The sequence below is a fragment of the Desmodus rotundus genome, chromosome 7 (assembly GCF_022682495.2).
Source record: "Desmodus rotundus isolate HL8 chromosome 7, HLdesRot8A.1, whole genome shotgun sequence".
NCBI lineage: Eukaryota > Metazoa > Chordata > Mammalia > Chiroptera > Phyllostomidae > Desmodus > Desmodus rotundus.
Window position 1 is genome coordinate 14803572 of NC_071393.1, and position 22712 is coordinate 14826283.

Consider the following 22712-nt stretch of genomic DNA (forward strand, 5'->3'; position numbering starts at 1 on the left):
GGTGGGGAGCAGGAGTCCCCCTTCCCTCCATTCAACCCTTGGAAGAGAGGCAGAGACGAGTCACGGTCCTTGAAAACCAATAATTTATCAAAACGCTGCTTGTGTATGCAAGGGAGGGTGTCGCGACAGACAGGGCAGCTGTGGGCTGGCTCACAGGGAGGGGAGGGTGCCTGGATGGTGCGGGCAGCTTGCCGCGGGCAGGCCATGCGGGCTGGGAGGCTAGACATTCTTGCCACGCAGGCGCAGCTCGTGGCGCCGCAGGTGGTTGTAGAGCGACTGCACATAGGTGAAGACGCACTTGGGGTCGGGCTTCTTGCCCATGATCATCATGTCCTCCACATCCACCAGGGGGACGCAGTCCACCAGCATCCTGCGAGGAGGGGGGGGGGCACAGGGGTGGTTGTCAGCGCCGGTCCCAACTCTTGCAGCGACCCTCTACTCGAAGGTCTTTTCACTGTCAAAGTCTGCTGGTTTCCCATAAAGTCCATACTCTTGGTCGACTGAAGAGGCGGGAGCCTTCCGGGAAGGCAGGAACCCCCAAGCTCTACCCATCCAAGTCTGGAGGCACTTTTGTTGGGAGCAAGACCAGGCAGGTGGAGGTAGAGATGCAGGAAGACAGCTGTGTCTCATCCCAGACAGGGCAGGGTATGTCTCTACCCTGCCCCGGGGGAGGCCCTGACAACAGATCCCAGCCACTTCTCTCTGGAGGACGCCCATCTGCTCACATTCGATGGCATGCTAGCTGCCACACGCCCCTCAGTTGGGCCATTGCACCTGAGGGGCCTTACCCCTGGCAAATCTTTCCCCGAAGCCAGAAGCCAGGATCTTCCCAGTGACACTCTGCACCCAATTATCCATCTGCCAGCTCTCTGGCCTGGTACTCCTGCAGAACCCCCCCCCCCCCCCCCCCCCGCCCCGAACCCCTCCAATCCCTATCCTTGCTCCAGGGGACAACCATTCTGTGTAAGATGGCCTCAGAGACGTGTGGGTGGGTGATGGCGGGGGGGCAGTTCTTTAATCCTTATTCCCTGCCCTGGGTAGAGCAGGGGAGGCAGATGAGGGTCCCAGTCAATACAGACAAGACTATCTGTATCACACTATGGGGTGGGACCACCCTCTGGCCATCCTCCAGAGTGTTAGATGTACTGTACTGATAGGGAAACTGAGTCACAGCAGAGGATTCACTTGTTTCAAGACCCACAGCTTATTATGTGCAGGCTGGGCCTGTTAGGGTCTAGGCCCCCAACCCAGTGTGTTGGCACCTGCCTGGAGTCCCCTCTTTCCTACTGCAGGAGCTCTCTTCCCCACTCTGGGGTGACTGGGCTACAGCTACTAAGCAACTGACAGCCCCAAACCCCTAAAGCTGGAGGTTTGCTCCCTGGTTCCATTTTCCCTTCTCTTCCAGAGCAAGACTTCTTCTGCCTTTCTCCCTCCCATCTGCCATGACTGGCATATAGTAAGCACTTAGTGTTGTTAAGTGAGTTTCCCTTGGCAGCAAAAGCATAAGGGCAGGAATCGCTCCTGTTCCCAAGACACCCAAGGGCTCAGAACTACTTCCAATTTTGTGCCTTCAAGGTCAAACCTGGGACTGTGGTAGGACTGAGGCCTATTCCCAGCTCACTGAACTCCTTCAGAGAAGAAGCCTGGGAAGAAAGAGACCTCTTTCATTCCAGGCTCTATCCCTGACTAGCTGTGGATGCTATATAAAGCCCTGCCCTTTTCTGTGACTCAATTTCCCCATCTTTACAGAAACAGTATAGTCATTCTCTTGCCTCATTTGAGATTTTGGAAGCACTTAGGATGAGTGAGCGGTTTCCGACTCTGTTGCTGATAGGATATGTGCCCTTGGGATCGGCCCTGCCCCAGAGTGGGTTCATTTTCCCAGCTGTACTATAATGGAGAGGCAGCCCTTTCTGCATCTTCTTCCAGCTGTGGCTATCTCCCCAGGGATCCCAGCCTCCCTCCCCCAGTGTGGAACTCCCTCCCACCCCTGGTGTCTTCCCTGGAAACCTTATAAAGCCATTGTTTACACTGGGGCTCACGCTCAGGGCTCCAGCTGCCCCAGTGACAGGCCAAACACCAGGCAATTTGAGCAACAGCACGGCTGAGTCACACTTTCCAACTGGATCAGGGCCGGGTTGGGCCTCTTTCCCTCCAGGCCAGCCTGTAGGGCAGTAGCTCCTAAGTCCATATATGACCTGGACACAGCACCAAGACCATCCTCCCTCACCTGCACAGTTCTCTGAGTATATGTGTGCACATGTGAGCTGCCCCCCACAATGGCTCCAGGCCCTGAGGGGCACCTGCGTGCACCTCTAGCTCTGTCCCTGACTCACCTTACTTTGGTCAATACCCTTGCTCCCTCTGTGTCTCTTTCTCCTCTTCTCTTTACAAAATGGGAAGGAAAAGTGATGGGGCAAGGTAAAGAGCCATCAAGTGGGGGCTAGGAATTCTAGTTTCTGGCCCAGCTCTCACCTAAACCTCCTGGGATACTCTGAGCCCACCCCTCTCCTTTCCTGAACTTGTCTGGAATGGGCAGTTAGCTCAGGATCTGAATTCTCTACTATGGCCCTGAGGTGACTAGAGAGGAAATGCCACAGCTGGCTTAGGGATCCAGGACCCCAACCAGAAACATCTTCCTGTTAAACTGGCCCTGTTCCTGAGCTCCCCAGCATGGAGCATGGCACCTCCAACTCCCCAGTGCCCAAACTGCAGGCCTGGGAGGCTTCCTTGACCCTCCTTCTGCCTCCCCATCTAGATCCATCAGAAAGCCTGTCCTTCCCTTCTTATTAAGCTTCTCCAGCTATCTAGTCCACCCCCTTGCTGCACATCCCTCATCCAAGCACCACTCTAGAATGCTAACCAGACCACATACAGCCCTCCTCTGTTTGGAAACCTTTTATGACTCTTGTCCTCAGGAGGAAGTTCAAACATCTATCTCTGGCCCCCACCTCCTTCTCATACCCAGACTAAACTTCCTTCTCTCCCTGAGGGTACAATGTTCTCCATCTCTGGCGCCCAGCTTTGGATGAAGGCTCATCCCTCTCTCTGGGACTCCCTTTCCCTCCTTTTGCCTCAACTTTGTCTTTCAGATGCCAGCTTAGTTTACACTTTTTTCCAATAGCTGTCCTGGACCTGCAGTATGGGTCAGGCACCTACGCCGGGGTCACTCCTGGGCCTCCTTCATCTCAGTCCTGTTCACCTGGCTCATCACTTCCCATTTAGAGGAATGGCCTTGCCAGAACAGGGTCTGGCTCCTCTGGCTCTTGTCAGGGTCCCCCTGCTTCCACCACCCACCTCCCAGGCCTCTCTCTGTGCCCCGCTGAGCATAGGGGGCCGGCGGGCAAGGAGGCGTTTCTCACCGTGGGGCCCGGAGCAGGGGTTAGGACTTTTTGGTTTTTACCAGCCCCTTCTGGACCAGACAGCGGTAGAACTCCTGGATGTACGTGTACACGCACTTCCAGTCAGGCTCTCGAAGCCGCACCATGTCCTCTGTGTCCAGGAGCTGGGGGCAGTCCGCATGGGTCCTGGGGAGGCGAGGGGGCCGGGAAGGGGTGGGGAGGCGGGGCCCAGGTGGGGAAGAGGGGAAAGAGGCAGAGGAGAGAGAGGGAAGAAGAACGGAGAGACACACACATACACACATAGAGACATGAGTTCAGTTACATTCTCAGTGCTGCAGTCTGCCAGCCTCCCGCATGCCCCCTCCCCATCGTGGACGTGCCGCTCACTACCCATCACTAATGGTGTGCAATGCAGACAGGGGTGGGGGGCCAGACCAATCACAGGTGCAGAGAACTCTCGGGGCAAGCGGGAACACGGGGTGGGGGCGATGGCGCTGGCGCCCAGGTTGGAGAGGAGGACTGTGCCCCAGGGAGGGGGGTGAGGGAGGCGTGAGAGGAGGTGGAGGGAGGAAGAAGAGAAAGATATCTGGGGGGAACCAGAAAGAGAAAGGCAGAGAAGAAAAACAGATGGAAAAGGGTGCTGAGGGTGAGGTGAGCAGATGGGGCAACGATTCCAAAGTGGAGGGCTTGCTGATGTCCTATATAAGCCTCTCGCAACACCTATATAGGCTGGGCGGGCAGGGTGCCCGGGCCAGGAGCCTCCTTTTGGAATCTCCAGCCGGGATCCCGTGGGAGCAGGAAGCTCTGGTGATAGTGGGAGGAGAGCAGGACAGAGAAAGGGAGAGAGGGAGCAGGGGGCAGAGGGAGGATGGAGGGGATATGGACAGGGCCACCTGGTGGGCCTTGGCCTGGGCTGGTAGGCGAGCCTGTGGCTCCTTCGTTCCGGCGGGCGCCTGGCACTCAGCGTCAGGTAGGCGGGATGGAGGAGGACAGAGCCTTACTGGGGTGGGGGTTCTCAGCCACTGTCTGACAGTGGAGCTGGCCAGCTTCAGGGGGCCTTAGGGCAGCTGGGCCTGGCCCAGAAGCCCAGCCCCAGATGCCCAGCCAACACCAGCAGGGCTGGGGCCCACACTTACTCAGCGGATGAGAAGGCCACCTCAAAGTTCTGGCGCCGGTTCTGCGGGCTGAGCTGCCCATAGTCAAAGGCCTCAGGGAAGAAGTTGTGCACCAGGGCACAGAAGGCCATCCCGTCACTCCAACTCGAGGAGAAGTTCTGGATGTCCACATGCTATGGGCGGTGGGAGGACGGGTCAACTCCCCCATGCCTTCTACCTCAAAGTATGTTGGCATGACAGACCTACTGGGCTCAGAGAGGCCCTGTAGCTTATCCAGGGTTGCAGAGCAGCTGAGCAGTGGGAACATGAGCCTCCTCCAACTTAGTCTGTCAATTCCCATGTCTGCAACTTATAGGAACAGTGCAACCAGGAGACCCAGTGCCACCCAGCTAAGGCCATGCCCCCATCACACCTTCCCTTACTTATAGAAACTTATCCAGTGCTCCCAGAGCAATGAGGAGGGGACTCCAAGGGTAGGATCTGGCCCTGAACTGTGCGTACCATCCAAGGGGCCCTCATTAGGTCCTGCCACTTAATTACTTATTCTGGAATTTAGGGCATGTTATGTATCCTCTTTGAGCTTGCTTCCTATCAGAGGATTTCCTATCCTCCCTGCCAAGCATGGTGGCTGTGAAGGGTACAGGTTGTTGAGAAAGCGTTCTGCCAAGAGGGAGGTGTCGAGCTGCTGTCTAGGGGACTGCCCACCGCCTGGCCTCACAGCTTACCTCGTAGCCACGCGTCTTAGCTCGGCACCAGTCTAGCAACATCTGCTTGATGCTGTTGGCGTTGGGGACCCCAAAGCTGGTGGAGCGCTGCACAGCTGCGCGGGGTCCTCCAGGGCTGCTGCGGGGGTATCACCAGGAGCTGGGTCACAAGACTATAGGGGGCGCCGCTTCCGTCAGCCCACCCACTGGGCCTCAGCTCCACATTCTTTGATCTTCAGGCTCCTCCAGCCCAGCCCTTTCTGTTTTTGGCTCCACTCATCACTTCCCATGCCCCGCCCCAGCCTCACTCCCACCCTCATCCTCGCCAGCCGGCTGCAGCTCACCCTGCTGTGCCCTCCTTTTCCAGCTTCTCAATCATGGCCTTGCGTGCCTGGGAGGCCGAGGTCTTAGGTAGGCTCTGTGCCTTCATCAGCTCTTTCTTCTTCTCTGCCTGGCGTTTTTCCAGCGCTGCCAGGCTGCCAGCTCGTGAGCTGGTCTCATCCTCGCGGTCAAAGATACTGGGGGATGGGGACCTGACTATTAGGGCACTCCCAAGTCTCATATCCCACTCACCCAGGGAGGGGTCTTGTCACGCTTCACACCCTACACTCTTTCAGAATCTTCTCTGGCAATGCCAGCCAGCAAGGGACGCTTCCTCATCACACCATTTTACAGAGGGGCACGCTGAGGCTCGAACGAAAAGAAGACAAGCTCTTTTCAACAGACGTGGCCTCTGGGTAGTTCTCTGAGAAGGCTCACTCTATTGCCAAGTTACATGTGAGTTCAGATTTGGGACATTATCAACGAATAATGATGATTGGCATAATAATAGTAATGGTAATAATAATAATAGCTCATGTCTATTGAGCCTTTGCTACATGCCATTTAAAACGTGACAAGAGGAGAGAGGGACTCTTATCATTCACACTAAAGATAAGGAAACTGAGAACCCTGTCCTCAGATTTCCGAGGGCGTGGGGAGCAGCGCAGGAACTTGGAAACGCAGGTCTCTCTGACTCAGAGTCCCTGGACCCCTCTGGTTCCTAGGCTGAATTCTGATCCTGTCCCTGCTTCCTATCAGCCCCGACATCTCTGTAACATAGATAGAAGGGTATACCCTTCCCTCATGGGTCTAAGGTCTAAAGGAGCTCTGTGACATGGGACGTGGTCTGCAGACAACAGGAAGTGACAGTGTCACCAGGCAGCTCAGTGTAGCAGATCGGTCTCTCTAAGGGTTCAACACTACTGCCGCCATTCAGAACTGTGTGACCTGGAGCAGAATCTCTGGCCTCTGTGGTGTAGTAGAGGATTAGGTGAGATTACAAGGTGAGCAGGAGTGGTCTGACTCTTACTCCTCCCCTCCCTGGCTGTATGCCTATCACGCCCCTGCTCCTAGGTCTACCCCCCTGCAGAGTGGGTGTGCAGTGAGGTCCCCTGTGATGCTGACTCCTCTGTGGCCTGGGGGTGGGTACCTGTACTCACCTGCCCATTTTCTTGGATGATGAGGAGGAGAAGGTCTTGGTTTGCACCATGGTGCTGCCACCACCATCTGCAAGAAACGGGAAGAGAAGCATGGTGAGGCCTGGGGTGGATATCAGCAGATGAGATGGGGGTATGGGTAAGGATGGTGGTAGCCACAGGCAGAGGAGAGGAAGTGACAACTGGACAGAGAAACACACAGATGACAGTATGAAAAGAGAGCTTGAGGAAGAGCCCGAAGAGGCAGGCAGGCAGGTAGGCACAGGTTGTCGCCTGGTGGCCTTACTCTCCGAGCGCCTTACAAAACTTGATTCCACTGTGGTGGTACGGGCCGTCCGTGTGCCATCATCTGGAAGGGCAGGGGACAAGAGGAAGAATATGAGAGGCACAGGGGCCACTGGGGTAGACGTGTCTCCACCCTGAGCCCTGAGCCCTGTTTGGTCCCTTACTGGAGTGGACGAGCCGCTCAGTCTTGGTGACAGTGCTGACAGATGAGCCATCGGCTGCCCGCTGGCTGTGCCTTGTGGTGGTCTCCGTGGCCGTGTTGCCACGGCTGTCCCCTGGCCGGGCCCGTGCCTCTTGTAGCCGCCGTTCCCGTTCCTTGTCCCGCTGGTCTGGGCGGGGGATGCCCCATGCATGCCCAGAAGGGTCACCCATCACCCACAGCACATATGCACGGGCACAGGGGCACACAAGATGGGGTGGAGGGCAACTTGTTAGAAATATGAAGACGCAGGGTACAAGGGGTGGCTGGGGGTGAGGGAGTAGCCACAACTGGGCAGGGAATGGGGGTGTGTGGTGCGCTGCGTGGTGATGAACTCGGGAAGAAACAGGAATGTGGAATAGCTGAACTCCAAGGGGGAATATTTGAATCTAAAAGGGAACTTCTAGGGGACGGAGTAGCTGAATCTGGAGGGAGTATCTGGATCTAGGGAGGAAGCAGCAAAGTCCAGGGAAGGAGAAACTGAGTGAGGGCAATAGTTGAGTGGGCCTTCAAATGGGTCTTAGCCAGAAGAGTACTAGAGGAAAAAATAGCTAGATCCAGGGGAGGAGAAATCAGAGGTACCTGAGGAGCAATTTGATCCAGGGAAATAGTAGTTGGGAGAGAAGGTGGCAAAGTGGGTAACTGGGCCTAAAGAAGAAGTAGGTGGGTGGAAACAGAAGCTGGGTAGCCATCAGTGGGCCTTGGAGGAAGCGGCTAGGTTCAGAGAGGGAAAAATTGAGAGTATCTGGAAAAGCAAATGAATCCAGAATCTGAGAGAAAGAATAGCTGGGTCCATGGAGGAAGTAGCTCTGCCCAGGGAAGGGGAAGTTGGGTGGGGGTAGAGACTAAGGAGGTCATCAATGGACCTCAGAGAGAAAGAAGCAGCTGGGAAAAGGAGTATCTGGAATCAGGGACGGAGTGGCTGACAGGACTTGGAGAAGCAATTGGATCCAAGGAGGAGTAGCTGGGTGAGAGAGTAACTGGGTCTAGGAAGGAGAAGAGAAGCTGGTTGGGAATAGTAACTGTGGTGGCCGGGGGAGAGAAGCAGCTAGGGAAGGGAGCAGCTGGGGAAAGGAGGCGAGGGAACAACTGGGTCTATAGAAGAAGCTGAGTAGGGCAGTTACTGAGCTGGTGTGTCCATAAATGGACCCCAGAGTGAGGGGAACAGCTGGGGAACGGAGCAGCTGGATCTGGGTGGGCCAACTGGCTATCTACCTCTCTTCCTTTGTCGGAGCTCACGTAGTGCAGCCCGAATAAGCTTCCGCTCCTGGAAGTCCGTAGTCTGATCCAGCTGCAGACAGACCCCTGTCATTGCCCACCTGGCGCCTGCTGGTCCCTGTCCCTGCCAACCCCCAGCCCGCCAGATCTGGCCGTACCATCTTGTCCAGGATGGCCTCATCCTCGATGGCCATCAGCTCCTCAGTGCTCAGTGGGCTCTGCCTCTCTGGTGCTTTGTCCACGCGGGTCTGCTCAGCACCATTGGCCACTTCCACTGCTGCAGAGGGGGGCTCTGCTGGCTCTGGCTCCATCTGTAGAGTGGGGAGAGGGCATGGACGTTAAGCAGAGGCCTAGATGCCAGGGTGCCGGGCCAGCTGCTGGTACAGCCTTGGAAAGAATCACTAGCCAGACAGACTGCCTGCCCAAGGGTGGACATGGAGGCGTCAGGCTCAGGGAAGAGGCACTGAGAGATTTGTCGCGGGGTTTCCCGTGTACCCAGGATTGTGTTTATACGATTAGTAGTGGCAATATTGGTGACTGTCATGTAATAGTAAGTACTGTCTAAGCACTAGGGATTTCACTATCCCTATTTAACAGAAGGGAAAACTGAGGCTCAGGGCAGCTCGATGACTTGACCACAGTCCTCCAATAAGTGCAATGCAGGCCGGATGTGAGCTAAAGGTAGCCTAGCTCCTGAACCTGGGTTCTTTCTACTGTTTCATTCTCAGCCCCCTTGGAGGCAGGCTGTGCTATCCTGCCAGTTTCCAAGGCTTGGGTCCTCCTGGGCCAGTGCCCAGGCAGCAGATTCCCCTCCACACCCCCCGCCCCCCCCCCGCCCCATACACCCAAGGAGGCTGGACCAGGGCCCACAGGCTCCTGACCAGGTGTCTGACTGGGGCTGCTCAGAGCCAAGTCCTCTCTGAAGCTCATTCCTACTCCCTGCCACCCACTGGGAACTACCCTCTAAGGGGCCTCCAGCCCCAACCTAGGGCATCTCCCTAGCCCCTTGCAGACAAGTCCCCAGCCCAACTATCACAGCCCCTCCCCTCCTGGCAGGGCCTCTCTGCTATAAGGGTAAGAAGAGCTGAGGTGGCAGCTGCTTCAGGGAGGCTCAGCCTGGCTGGGGTAGGGGGTGGGGATGGAGCTGGGGGCTGGGCCTTGGCCAGGGGCTACCAGGGCAGCCGCCACACATGCCTCAGGGCCAGGAGCCTGATACCCTCTCACCTCAGTCTTGGAGTATCAGTGCCCTAGTCCCTTGTATGGATAGGTAAACTGAGGCTCAGGAATGGTGGTGGTACACCTAAGGTCACTCAAAAGAGGCAAATCCTGGCTCAGAACCACCCCCACCCCCAGCCCACAGGGACTTACAAGACTGCTGCTGTGGGCAGGGCCGGCAGAGGAGCGGCGGCGGGTGCTGAAGGCAGGTGGGTGGGCCACGGGGGTCCCAGCATCCTCAGCAGCCTGGAAGAGGGCCTCGGGGTCGGCGGCGGCCAGGAGCAGCTCGCTAGGTTCCAGCTCAGGCTCAAGGTCGGGCACCAGTGGGACCCCCAGCCGCAGGCTCAGCACTTCCACCTGCCTGCCCAGTGCATCCAGCCGCCGGCTCAGTGCTGCTGTCTCCACCCGCAGCTCTTCAGCTGCCCGGGCCACTGGCTCCATGGTCAAGGCAGCTGCCTCGGCTGCCTGGGTCACTGCCACCCGGCCTGCCTCAGCCACTGCCCGCAGCTCCTCCAATGCCTGGCCCAGTCGTTCCTCAAGAGCTGCGGCTAGCTCAGACCCAGGCCCCGGTACCCCTGGCATGGTGCTGGTGGGGGCTCTATGGTGGGGTGATGATGGGGACAGTGGTAGGGACTGCTGCCTCTGGCTGGTAGTGTCTTTGCAGCTGGTCTGAGGGCGAAGGCAAGGGCAGTGGGCCTGCCCCGCCCCTGCTGGCCTCCCAGCCCGCCACCCGCCAGCTGGGGCTGCAGCCCAAATAGAAACCTATTCTGAGCTCCCTGTGAAGGGGGCTGTGGGGGAGGGGTGGCCTGCTCAAGCAGTCTGACCGACAGGCCTGGCTCTGGCCCTGGCTCTACAGAGATCAGGTCTGAAGCACAGCAAGGCTGCGAGTGGTCAGAAGAATTACTGAGGCCAGAGCCCTATGCCCTACGAGTGGGGAAACTGAAGCAGGGAGCAAGGACTGGGTCTGCCTGGGCCACCACGTGCATCAACAGGGAGGACCCAGCCCGCTACACTCCAGAGTCTGCACTCCTTCGCCTTCCTGCCATGCTGTTTCAGAAAGCCTTGAATGGATGAGAGACGTGGAGGCACAGGGAGGCAGAATGTTGAGCAACCTATTGTAACAAGTGTGTTGTCCCTGAAATAAATGCCCTTGGATGCAACCACAGACTTTGAGCAAGTACATTATAGGCACATTATCTGCTTCCCCTTGGCTCCCCTTGGGAAACTCAGGTGAGTTGGTGGCATCAGACCCAGGGCTCACTGTGGAACTTCCTACAGACCCCAAGGGCCGCAGCCACTCCTTCCTTGCTCCCTAGGCAGAAAGCAGTTACGTCCTGCCCTGTGGGGGGAAGGGTGTTTTCTTGTCCCTACCCTTTCCTTGTCACTCACGAGAAGACCCAAACCTGGCTCTAGCCATCTCACCTCAAAGTCCCATTCAGTCCCTGGTGCGGCACAGAGGGCATTACCTGGCAGCCAGGTGGCCTGCTGGGGATTTCTTCCCGGGCTGAGCTCCTAGCCAGCCGATCCCAGGCTTGGGAATGAATAATGGAAGGCTGCAATGTATTCAGTTCCCGTGGCACCTGCTAGGTTTCTGCTTCACCTGACTGGCACCCGCCTGCCCCATCTGTCCCCCATCAATGCTTCTTCCCAGAACCCCCCCTAAATGTTGACGCAGATGCTAATCGCTAATCTCCAATCTTCTAAGGGACCAGGATGATCTTGGATGAGCAGATGATCAGCTCTGCACCTCATTGGCTGAGGTCCAGTGTCGGGTAGTAGCAGGGGCACTGGTGCTGCCACAGGGAGAAGGGGGCAAACCCTTAGTACCCTTCCTGAGCCTCAGTTTTTCCATCTGTTCATTAGGAATGAATCAACCAATTTTGGAGGAAGGATCAGAGATCAGCATATGGGAAGCTTAAGGCCAATACAGGGTAAGCTTCTGATACATCTAGTGGATGACAGGCTAGGGCCTGGCCTTAGCTGTGCAACCAACTGGCTGTGGACTGTGAGCAGCCACCTTCTCTCTCTGGGCCTCAGTTTCCCCATTGTGCAGTGGGAGAGAAGCAGAGTAGAGGAACCCTGCCAGCCCTATACCTGAAGCGGTCTATATGAGGTGGATGGTGATGCTGGTGGGGTGAGGAAGGGCTCACCTTAATGCTGGAGCCTCCTCGGCCACCAGGGGAGGCATGGCTGAAGCTGGTGATGTGAGTGACACTGCCCAGCCGGGCTGGTGTCCCAGGGCCGCTGATATGGGTGATGGTACTCTTCCCTCCACTGCTGGTGCTGAGAATGGTGGGGGGCGCCCGCAGCCCCAGTGTGAGTTCTAGAAGGAGAGAGAGGCTACTGTCAGGACCAAGTGGGGTGAGGACAGTGGCAGCCAAGGTTGATGATACCCCCTTGTTCCCAGAACACCCTCTGGACGCCCTGAGCCCTGGCTGCAGCACCTGTCCTATGTGCAGAGCTGGGCAGCTGCAGGCATTCATCTCCAGCAGTGGGGAGACCTACCTGCCCTCTGGTTGCCTGTGGGCAGCAGCACCCGGCCTGTGGGGGTCTGGCCACGGCTATCCTTGATCTCAATGGTGAATGTCGTCTTCATATTGGCCCCTGGCTCAGCAGTGCCGACAGCCCCGGGCAGCGGGGCACTGGGTTCCTCTGAGCAGACCACGGCCCCCCCTGCTCTGTTTTCAAGGGGCCTGGCAGCCAAGCCCCGCCCCCTGGGGCCCTCCTCCTGGGGGCAGCTCTGAAGCTGCCGGGCTGCTCCTTGCTGCTCCTTGTTGTACCCAGAGGAGGTGTCACTAGGGCCCTGTGAGGAGGAGCTGCTGGAGGAGGAGGCAGGGGTGGTGTTGACATGGGAGGAGCCCAGGAGCCTTGCAGGGGTTGAGGAACCTAGAGCCACCCGAGGTGGGCCATCCTGGAGCCCAGCAGCCATAGGAGAATCAGATGTGAATTTGCGCATGCGGTCCCGAACGGAGCCAGTGCGCTGGAATGGGGAAGGTCCACTGGCACAGGGGGTGGGCTCTAGAAGAGACAGGAAGGCTGTCGGTGGCTGGGTAAGAGGGACTGCCTCGAGCCTGGGGTAGTGGAACAGGCAGTACCTCGGTTCTGGGCTGGTTGGCGGGGTCTAAGCACAGACAGGGAGCTTTGGCAGGGATGGGGTCCAGCTAGGTCTTGCAGTAGCAGTCATGTGGGGGAAGAGAAAGGAGAGTGTATGGGGGTCCCAACCCCTTCCTGTACCCCAAACTGCCCAGCCCATCCTGCACCTCCCATAGCTCCTGGCCTCCCCACTCAGTTGCATCTCTTTTACAGGCCCCTCTCCTCCTCCTGCACTGACTGCAGGATGACTGGGCACTCCTGGGGGCTGGGGTTAGGCTTGGGCTGGAGGAAGGGTGCCCAGGTCCTCCCTGCCGATGGGGATGGAGGACACCCCCCCCCCCAGCCCAACCAGCACTGCCCATAGCTCCAGCTGGGAGATGGGCGCACTCCCTTATTGGGGAAAAGAATGTGCCTGAGGCCCGTTGCCTTTCATGGCTGCGGGGAAGCCTCCGGCCTTGGGTGGGAGGGGGTGGGGACACCTCAGGAGCAGTGGGAGGAGTGTTAGGGACTGCCCGGACCTCAGGAGGCTGGAGCTGTCTAGGCACAAGACCCTCTTTCCCAGGCAGGGGAAGAGGGGCCAGGGGAAGGGAAGGCAGATGCCTGTAGGTGCCCTTGTTGGGACCCTCACCTGCTCTCTTTGTGTTGGAGGGGCCTTTGCTGGGGCCTTGGACAGCAGGGGGCTCTGTGGGGCCAGGCAGGAGCTGCAGGGGAGACATGGCATGGGTAGGGCCTGGCTCCCAGACCAAGGAGCTCACCTGCCTGGTATCCCTCCCAGTCATCCAGACTCACCTCGTTGACTTCCTGTCTCTCAGTGCTGTGGGGGGCTGGAGTCTCCTGGGGCTCAGGGCTGGCAGCCCTGGGAGGGCTGGGGGGTGGCTTGGGGCTGCTCAGAGCCTCGGAAGCAGGGCACTGGGCCTCGGCAGGCTCCAGTGGAGGCTCAGGAGAGGCAGAGGTGGGCGAATTGTCAGGTGAGGCAGGTGAGCTGGATATGCTCCCAGGTGGGACCTGCAGCAGGAGTGTCACTGTGGTCACATCCCGACTGGTGACTTCAGGGGTTGGGGTGGGCTCCGGGACCTCTGCCTCCAGCTCCTGTTTCTCTGGTTCTGGCACCTGCGGAGGACCCACAGGATGTGACCAAGTCTCCCCAGGCTGTCAGGTGCTCAGGGCAGGGCATGCAAAGCAGAGGAGCTGGCCATGGCTTCCTGCAGGCACTCCTGCACAAGCATGGGCACTGGCAAGCCACAGGCAGTTTCTGATCCACACTTCCCAATATCTCGGCACAGCCTAGTCAAGGGAAGTTCGGAGAAGACAAGACCCTAATGCCAGGCGTTGGCGACGGCAGGACACCTGCTGGGGACTCCCAGACTTAACAGATCCCTAGACCAGAGGCCCCAGAACCCCGGCCTCAGCTTGGTTAATCAGCATCAGCAGGGAGGGTGGGTGTTCTGCCAGGGACACAGTGACCTCTGCTGGCCACTTAGGGCACCAGCATGGCCTGACCTCTCACCCACACTCCCTGGAGAACAGAATGCCCTTTGTGAACAGTGTTCCAGTAGTCAGCCCAGGCCTGAAAGGCAGGCCCTATAAGCCAAGGTAAGCATGTGGGCTGTCTGGAGGGGGAGGGGCAGCTTTAGGATAGGTTTTAGCCAGGGAGGAACCAGGGTCAGATATGCATTTCAGGGAGATGCCCCCGTCTGCTGAATGGAGGCTGGATGGCTGGCGTGGGGGTGGAAGGTAGTTGCGGAGGTGGGGAGGCCAAGCAGGGAGGTCAACAAGGGTGGTAACAGATGGACAGGAACCTGGGAGCAGTGCAGACAGGCTAACTTTCAGGGAAAGGCCTGTGTATAGACAACTGTGGAGTGGGGGATATGGCCAGGGGGGCCTGGGAGTGTGGGCAGAGGCTGAGATAGATCCCAGGGTCCCCCAAACACAGCTGGGGCCTTTCTTAGTCAAGGACCAGTCTGCAAAGACACAGGGGTCTGGGCTGCTGGCATCTGGGGGTACAGGACACCGGGCCATCCTCCCACCTTGGCCACCTCTTACCTTACACCGTTCCAGCCTGTGTGCTGCCCGCCCCTTGCTGTCCTCTCTTGAGCCACTGTTGGGTCGCCCGCTGCACAACCTCCCAGCCAAGGTAGCCGCTGAAAGAGATGGGAAAAGTGAAGTGTCAGCTAAGTGGCTGGGTGGCACTATGGGCAGCATAGGTAGGGGTGGGGCCAGGGCAAGGCATGTACCCTCAATCTCCTGGGCCCGTACTCGGCGGATGGCAGCCCGGATCAGCTTGCGTTCCTCATACTCACTGGCACCTCGCAGCTGTGGGTGAGAGGCAGGCCACGGGTATTGGGCTATGGAGTTCAGTCTTCACCTGCCCTGCCCCCATCCCCTGCCCTGGCCTGGGCCTCACCAGCGAAGTCAGCTCCTCCACATCACTCATGGACTCCAGCCGCCCTGCCAGCTGCACCAGAGCAGCCTGCTGCTCGGCCTCCCGATGCTGAGAGCTGCAGGGACATCATGCCTATAACCCTCACTGCTGTGGCCAGGTCATGGAGGATGGGGGCTGAGGGCAGGGGCCAGGACAGGGTACCCAGAACCTTGGGTGCGTAGCTGTGAACACCCTTTGGCTACATGCTGGCACATGCATGCCTGTGGACATGAGCACTAACATCACACACTCAGACATGCTGTCTACTTGGGCGTGGCCGGGACACCACGACTGGCATGTTGTCCTTGCCCACAAACATCCCTGTGTATTCTAAATGTATGTCTGTACTGCCATTTGCATACCCAGGTAGGCAGCAGACACACCTGAGCTGTGCTTGCCTGCACAGCGTGAGCTGAGCCCTGGTACATAACCCTCCCACCCGCATGTCCACGCCCCCCACACACACTCACTGCAGCCAGTTCTCCTTGTTATCCTGCCGCTCAGCACGGAAGCGTTTGGATGCCAGGGCTTCCTCCTCTCGCTCTAGCTCCTGTCGCTGCAACTCCCGGATGGCCGAGCGGATGCGCCGCCGCTCTGCCAGATCCATTGTGACTTCTAACTGCAGGGCAAGCGGGGGCGAGGGGCAGGTCATTTTGGCTGCCAGGGGCAGAGGGTGGGCACAGCTGCCCACAGCTCGGCCTGTGGTACAATGAGTGATCTATATCCACGCCCTCTGCCCCAAGCTTGTCACGTGCCCGCCTGCCCACCCCCTACCCTCCCAGGGCCTCAGGGGGAGACCCAGCTCACGCAACCTGGGCTTCTGCACAGCTCACCATGGTTCACAGAGTAGGCAGCCAGCAACTGCCCACCTGTGCCAGGTGCTAAGCCAGGTGCTCCTTCCTTCGACTCCTGCCTCTCAGAGCTCTTCATCAAACCCGAGAGCCTGGGAATTATGGGAGGAGGAGGAAGAGGGAGGCCATCCTATGGGTCCCTAACAGTGTCCCTGGGGACAGAAGGGTGGTTTGGGCAGCTGGACTCCACGTTGTGAGAGATTCCCACAGTCTCGTCTCAAAGTACCACAGCTCTGCTGGGGGGTTACAGCCTCATCCACATGGACTGATTGGGAAACTGAGGCAGGGGCTGGCACTCAGGCGTCCTAGCTCCCCTCATGGCTGGGGGCTATGCACTGGCCCAGGCCTAGCCACCACTGAAGGGGTGGAGGGGCTAGGGCCCAGAGCGGGGTGGGGGGGGGGGCCAACCCCCCAGACAGATACAGCAGCTGCACTAGGATTCACCCAGGGTGTCCATGGGAGACAGGTGTCCAGGCTTTTTAGCCCCTCAGTCCCTGGGAAATTGGGGGTAGCTGGTCTAACCAGGTCTAAGAAAAGGGCACCTTCTCTGGGCAGAGTCAGCCAATCTGGTTACTCTCCCCCCCCTCCCACTGTGCCTCTGTGGCTCAAGGGAAAGAGGACTGCCTCCGGGCCCCAGGAAGACAATGGCAGAGATAAGCCTCCAGTGTGGGTCTGAGCCAAAGGGGAGCAAGAATAGTCAAGGTGATTTCCTCTGCCCCTACTCCCCAAATCACTTAGGGGTAGGGCCCAGGAACCCTCTATCCCCCTTCCTTTTCAGCCTCCTCCCTATCATTCCTTCCTGCTCCATGGGGGAGCTGGGTGGGGGCTGGGAGTATAGGTTTCAGCAGGGGGTGGGGGCTGGCCTAACTGAGCCAAGAGCTCACTTGCACTAATCTGAGGAGAATAGGGAGAGCCCTGGGGACAGAGTCACTTAGGTCCCTTCAGGCTCCACATTCCTGAGTATCTATGGAGGGTCAGGCCAGAATCTCCAGCTGGCTCCAGCCCCAGTCTAGTCCCCGCTGGCTGGTCAGGAACACGTCCTTAACCTCTGTGTCTGGTTTTCTCACTCATCAGATGGGACAATGCTCCCACTTCAGGGTAGTGGGTGGGGATGGGGCCAGTGACTTGGATACCTCCCCCCCCACCTCCAGCCCCACCTGCTACATAGCTTCTGCTGCAGTATTACCCTCTGCTTGGTTCCAGCCACTAAGGAGGAGGGAAAGGTGAGGGCAAATGAGTACAAGATAACCGAGGCATTGGTAACATTTATTGAGAAGCTGTATGCCACATGCTGTGCTGAGCCCTCACTTGTCCTAACCTCACAAAAACCCTGGCACCTTATTACTCCCATTTGACAGATGAGAAAACTAAGGCTCAGGGAAGATAAGTGATTTGCTTATGGTGACCTGAGCTAGATGTGAATCCAGGTCTCTCTGACTCCAGGGTCTGCGCTAGGCTGAGGATAGCTCTGTTGCTGGAGTCTGTCTGCCACAGTGGACCTTGAGGACCTTGGCACTGTGTTGGGAGTTCCCTTCTAGCCTGGTCTAGAGATACCTATGAAAGGACTGAGGTGTGGGAGGGGAAGCTATTATAGCAGAGGGAGGTAGAATGAGGCTGACCTTCCCACCTCCCAGCCTTCGCCTTGCCTCAGGCCCGGAGCCCTCTGTGGCACTATTTGGAGATTGAGGTCTGGAGAGGACAACAGGTCCAGCCCTCCCTATGCAGGGGCAAAGAGGCTTAGATGCAATGACTAGCCCTTTGTCTTCTGGGCCACCCTTCCCAATGCCTTGGACTCCAGAGATGGGGTCCTTGTCCCTAAAAAAAAAAAGAAAGAAAGAAAAAGACTGATGTTGGAACTTGGCCACCTTTGCAACAACTGGGAGCCTCAGTGTCTCCATCTGGAAAATGGGAATCTGTTTGATTCCCCGCCCAAGTAGATAGGGCAGTGCCTGGGGGATGGACAACTTCATTCCACTGGCCACCCTCCAACATGACCCTGCCCTTGGGCCTGGAGGCAAAGATCTGCCCACAGTGTCCCTGCTCTGTGTCCTGAATTCAGGGCCTCCCAAGCCCCATCGCTGTGTGTGGAGGGGGCTGTGTGAGGGAGGGAAGGAAGTACAAAGTGCCATTGTCCACTGGGGGAAGGGGAAAGGGATGGGGCGGTTTCCGAAACTGCCCAGTGAAATTCTCCTGGGAGGAAAGAGAGCGCTTCCTCCGGGGCGGGGGGGGGGGGGGGCGCCTCCCAGTACTTTCTGCCCTAGCTGCTGGGGCCTCAGTCTCCCCACCAGCACAAGGGAGGAGACTAACTAGGCCTTGGCTCAGTCCCAGCTCCTCCAGTTACGGATGGGGCTGGCAGTGTAGTGAGGCCTCGCCAGGGGGCGCTGAAGGCCCGCAGGCTCCGGAACCCGCCCCCGGGTCGTCCGCCTGCAGCCCTCCGCCCCGGGCCCTCCTCCTGCGCCCACTACAAGCGAGGCACTAGATGCCCAGGAGGGAGCCAGACGGGAATCGCCCCGCTACCGCCTATTTTGATAGCCCCGGCTACGGAGGGAAAACCGGGGTTCACAGAACTGAAGCAGCTTCCCCGGGTCACCCAGCTAGTTAGTGTCGGGTTCCGAACTGGAACTCCGGATCAAGGTGGAGGGGCACGCGGCGTGCATGTCCCTAGGCGCCCCCATTCCCACGTTGCCCCGCCAGGTCTCCAGGAATGTGCGGGAGCCGAGGCCGGAAGCGGCTCCCAGAGTCCCCGTAGCGGCCGCAGCGGGGCCGGCTTTTCCTTATAAGGCCCGGCTCCAAGGGGAGGAGCCCGGCCCGGGACACCCCCGATCCTGCCACGAGGCAGGCCGAAGCCGGGCCGGTGCGCGGGGCGGGACCCTCGGAAGCGTCGGAGCGAAGTAATGGCGGGCGCCCCGCTGTGGAGGAACCGGCCCGGGGTGGTAATGACCTCGGGTGGCTTCTTGGTCCCGAGATGAGGTGCGGGGTCTCATTAGTCCTTTCCCTAGGATGGGGACTGGGATGGGCCGGATACATTCAGTGCTGTGGCTTCTCTGAAACTTTCCAGCGCCCAAATCCCACACAGGTCTAGAGGTGGCGGCTGGAGAACCCTAAGCCTCAGAGGGAACCCCTAGAGATGGGGATGCGCGGAGACCTGGCTTTCTGTCTGGACCGTTCACCGTTTACTACCTTTTTTAGAATTCCTACTTCCTGAATGGAGGTCGAACTGACCTTTGGAAGCCCAACCCATCCCCACCACGCTGCACACTTCAGGCTGTGGCTGTGGCAAACACCCTAAGGTGCTTGTCTGCGGACACGCAGGCCTAGCACCTCGGTAGATCATGGCAGCGGCTGAACACTGCCCAGTGGCTGGTCTGGACTGGCTGACTCCAGCCCCTGCTTTCAGAGGAATGGTAAGGGGGTGGGGTGGGTCACTTGCCCTCTTCTAGGGAAAGTAAATCTTTAATTCCCTCCCCGGACAAGGGTCAGGGGCTGGGGAGGTGGAGCACTGGTCCTTCATCCAGTTCAGCTGCTCCCTCCCCTTGCCGGTGGGCACATGCCTGTCCTGTCGTGTTGCCTGACTTCTTTGTGCACGGTGGGGGAGGAGGGGGGAGTGCTTTAGAGCACTCAAGAAGCAGCTCCGAAAGGGATAGATTGGGCCCATGCCGAATTTCCAGCGCCATACCAACTCTAATACCTAGACATTAGGTTCACACACATCGACCCTACCATTTTATAGGTAAAGAAACTGAGGCTCAGAGTGGAAGAATGACAGACTAGAAGTCACAGAGCTCGTAAGACTCTTCTGGCCTTGACTTAGGACTCTTGGTTCTCCATGCCCCCCTTTGGGGGTTGTTTGGATCCTGACACACCCTCTTCCTAGATGGGTGCCTTGGGGCAGGTGAATTCACTTATCTGAGGCAGTGTCCTCCTGGCTTTCAGAGTTGCTGTGCCCATTTTGTGAGCTGGTGTGCCCTGCACCCAGCCTGCCCCTGCTATGCCCTGCCATTATTAATCATTGCTGCGACTATTGTTATTGGGCCAGCCTCCAGGGGTGGACGCTGCCCAGGCTGTTGTTTGGGATATGGAGCCGCCCCACACCTGTGGCTGCATATGGGCGAGTCCTTAGCAGTTACTGTTTAATCAAGTGGTAGCAGTGGGGGGCCGGTAGGGATCAGGCCTCAGCACCTGGCATGGACAGGCAAATGCCATTGGGGCCTCCGCATCAACCATGTGGAACAGACCTAGCCCTGTTCCCCTGAGCCCGGCTCCTTTCCCCTCCCCCGCCATCCACTCTTGTCAACTGAGAAGTAGCCAGGAAGGTCCTGCCTCTGGCCTGGCTTGCCTTTCCTGACATTGGGGATGATGGGGTCACTTACCAGCTTCCGAAGGGCTCCCTCATCCAGCCCAGCTAAGGCCTCGTCTGCCATCTTGCTGGCCCCTATCTCCATTCCTCCCCTCCTGGTGAGATCTTCAGTGCCTGTGGCACCTGACACCAGCTCAGGGAATTCTGCGGGGGACAAACGTAAGTCAGGCCTGCTGGAGTCTCTTCTAGTGCCTCAGTTTCCCCATCTTACCCATGATCATTCGCTGCTGTCCCTAGCTACCTGTGATGTGACTCCTGGCCGGCAGTTGCCCTCTGCCCTATGGTAGTATGCGGGAAAACTCAACAAAGCAACAGTCCCTGGTTCCAGTCCAGCAAACTCAACTACCAGGCTGCTGTATGGCCTAAACTGGGCCCTCACCCTGTCTAAGCAAACAGGGAGGGGAGGGACCTAGATTGAGAAGCTGGGCGCCAGCAAGGCCCACCCAAGCTGTGATCACCACCAGGGGGTGCCCAGCAGACTCCACAATTTCCTGCTCCACCCACCCATCCCCAAGGCCTGCCCAGCCCCACCTACCCCCAAAAGCTCGGCCTCTGGCTGTGGGCTGAGGCCTTATCTAAGTCCTTGCTGCTACTGCCATTCTCATTCCCTTAGGTGACTTAAGGCTTCGAGGTTAACTGCCTTCCACTCCTTGAGGACTGCCCTCTGTACACACCCCTCTCCACTCCTCCCATTTCTATCCTCCCACTAATGCCAACTGCCTGGACCTCATGAAGCAAGGTGTCCAGGCACCCAGCTCCTTTCGTCAGTTCATGCTTAGAATTCAGTTCCTTAGCTGGAAGGGCCTTGAGAAGCTGACCTGTCCAACCTCTGGATTTAGGCAAACCGAGGATTAGAGAGGACCTGGGAATTGTCACGGGGAAGATGCCAAAAGCCAGTGGGTTGGGATGGATTTTATAAAAATCTTGGCCACCGCTGGCTTCTGAACCCCCTTCCAAAGTGCTTGCGGGGCTCAGGACAATCCCTTTTACCCCATTGTTATCCATCAAGACGGCCCCCTAAATCCTGGCCTAGGCTCCCAAATGCAGCTCTTTCCTTCCTCCTGCAGCCCTAATGTCTGGAATTTGAGAGTCCACAGCCTGAAAACCATAGGTGTTGAGTTAATGTATGGTGATAGAAGTGCCCCCAGGATTCCCCTCTTGTTGATTCATCACTCAGTCAACCCTTACCTCTCCCCAGTCACTCGTTGTGTCACCCGATCCAGTGAATGGGTCTGGGGGGTTCCTAATCCACACAGTTTCATTGGACCCTGCCTGTTTAAATTGCTGCTTGCCTTTTCCCATCCCTGTAGGCTCTGACAGATGTCAAACTTCCGGCCTCCCTCTGTTGGAGCCCTTGCTTCTTACCAATCTACTTTGGGATAACCGCCCCCCCCCCCCGCCCCGCCCCGCTCCGCCCAAGATTGTCACTCACTAATTACTAGACTTAAGTTTTGTGGACACTGAGATTCCCCCCTGTCTTCTGAGGGGCAGAGGTCCCTAGTCCATGATCTAGTACCTTTAGGGGACTCTAGGAAGTCTCTTTTTATCCCGGGTATTCCCGCTGCCCCACTCCAGTCGCATGGCTCTCTGTCACAATCTTGGGTCCCCTGCGATTGTGGGAGACCTCAGTGGAATGTATGAACTTCCCCGGGGTGACTGCCCCCACTGGCCAGCGCCCGTGAAGGTTGTGAAGCTTCCTGGTCTCAGAGCCTTATCCCATGGTTTAGAACCCCTGCAGTTGGGTGGGGGCTCTCAGGTCTGGGAGTCCCAGAACCCCCGCCCCAATACCGGGCTTCCACTCAGAGACCCGGAGGCCCCCACACTCACCTCTCAGTCTGGTTCGCCAGTCGCGTGCAGGCTCAGGTTAGGTCGCTCGGGATCCGACAGATGGCTAAGAAGTCTGGCGGAAGGCAGCGCGACTGGGATCCCAGGGCCGCACAGCAACCGTCCTCAGGATTCTGGAAGCGCCGCCTGTTCAGCCGCGCCAGCAGCCTGGCCGGCCCCGCCTTGCCCAGCCGCGCCAGCCAACCCTCGGGGAGGGTCCCGCCCACCCTCGTGCCTCATTGGGGAAATTTAATTTGACGGCCACACCCCTCGCGGGCCTGGTTTGTAGGAGATTGTAGTGGTGGGACCACTGCAGTGGTGGCCTTGGCTGGTCCGGTGGGTGTCGCCCGGAGGACGCAGTTTTGCGCCAAAGTTCAGGAAAGGCCCCCTCCCAGAGCCGGCGTAAGTGGCCCGGAATCGCCCAAGTCTAGGAGCCTTCAGGACAGCCCTCCTCTTTGTTCGTGAGACCTAGACCCCTCCCTGGACTCCGCCCCCTCCTCCGTTGGTGGCTGCCTTTGGCCGCTGCCCCCAGGCTGCTTTTGGGACACCTGGTTGGAACCACCTCGGAGTAGAGACTTTGTGACCAGTAGCATTTTGACCCTATGTTGGA

General features: G+C 58.2%; 1 protein-coding gene across 8 annotated transcripts; it reads right to left on the reverse strand.

The window, feature by feature from the left end:
- Positions 1-65: 65 nt before the first annotated feature.
- On the reverse strand, positions 66-22258 carry SMTN (smoothelin). Of its 8 annotated transcripts, XM_053928096.2 has the most exons (22): positions 22106-22258; positions 20292-20422; positions 17541-17736; positions 15541-15689; positions 15053-15146; positions 14883-14961; positions 14692-14789; positions 13438-13758; positions 13277-13349; positions 12651-12722; positions 12061-12573; positions 11706-11878; positions 8499-8651; positions 8338-8413; positions 7088-7252; positions 6925-6987; positions 6642-6708; positions 5505-5678; positions 5182-5299; positions 4478-4629; positions 3363-3527; positions 66-370 (listed from the first exon to the last, which is right to left on the reverse strand). In XM_053928096.2, exons 2-21 carry the CDS (start codon positions 20312-20314, stop codon positions 3383-3385), a joined length of 2904 nt encoding a protein of 967 aa, XP_053784071.1. In that variant the 5' UTR covers positions 20315-20422; positions 22106-22258; the 3' UTR covers positions 66-370; positions 3363-3382. The 8 variants fall into 8 exon arrangements, with proteins under 8 accessions (XP_053784071.1, XP_024422387.2, XP_053784070.1 ...); XM_024566619.4 differs by lacking the exon at positions 17541-17736; XM_053928095.2 differs by lacking the exon at positions 3363-3527 and having other exon boundaries at positions 5182-5296.
- Between the last annotated feature and the right edge of the window lie 454 nt (positions 22259-22712).

Bases quoted from the DNA above. Each gene is read 5' to 3' on its own strand.
- SMTN (XM_053928094.2), bottom strand. From the start codon at position 20,314: ATGAGGGAGCCCTTCGGAAGCTG. The intron at 13,350-13,437 runs GTGAGTCTGGAT...TCTCCCCTGCAG, and splicing joins AGAGACAGGAAGTCAACGAG to CTCCTGCCTGGCCCCACAGA. The intron at 11,879-12,060 runs GTAGGTCTCCCC...CTCTCCTTCTAG, and splicing joins CACAGGCAACCAGAGGGCAG to AACTCACACTGGGGCTGCGG.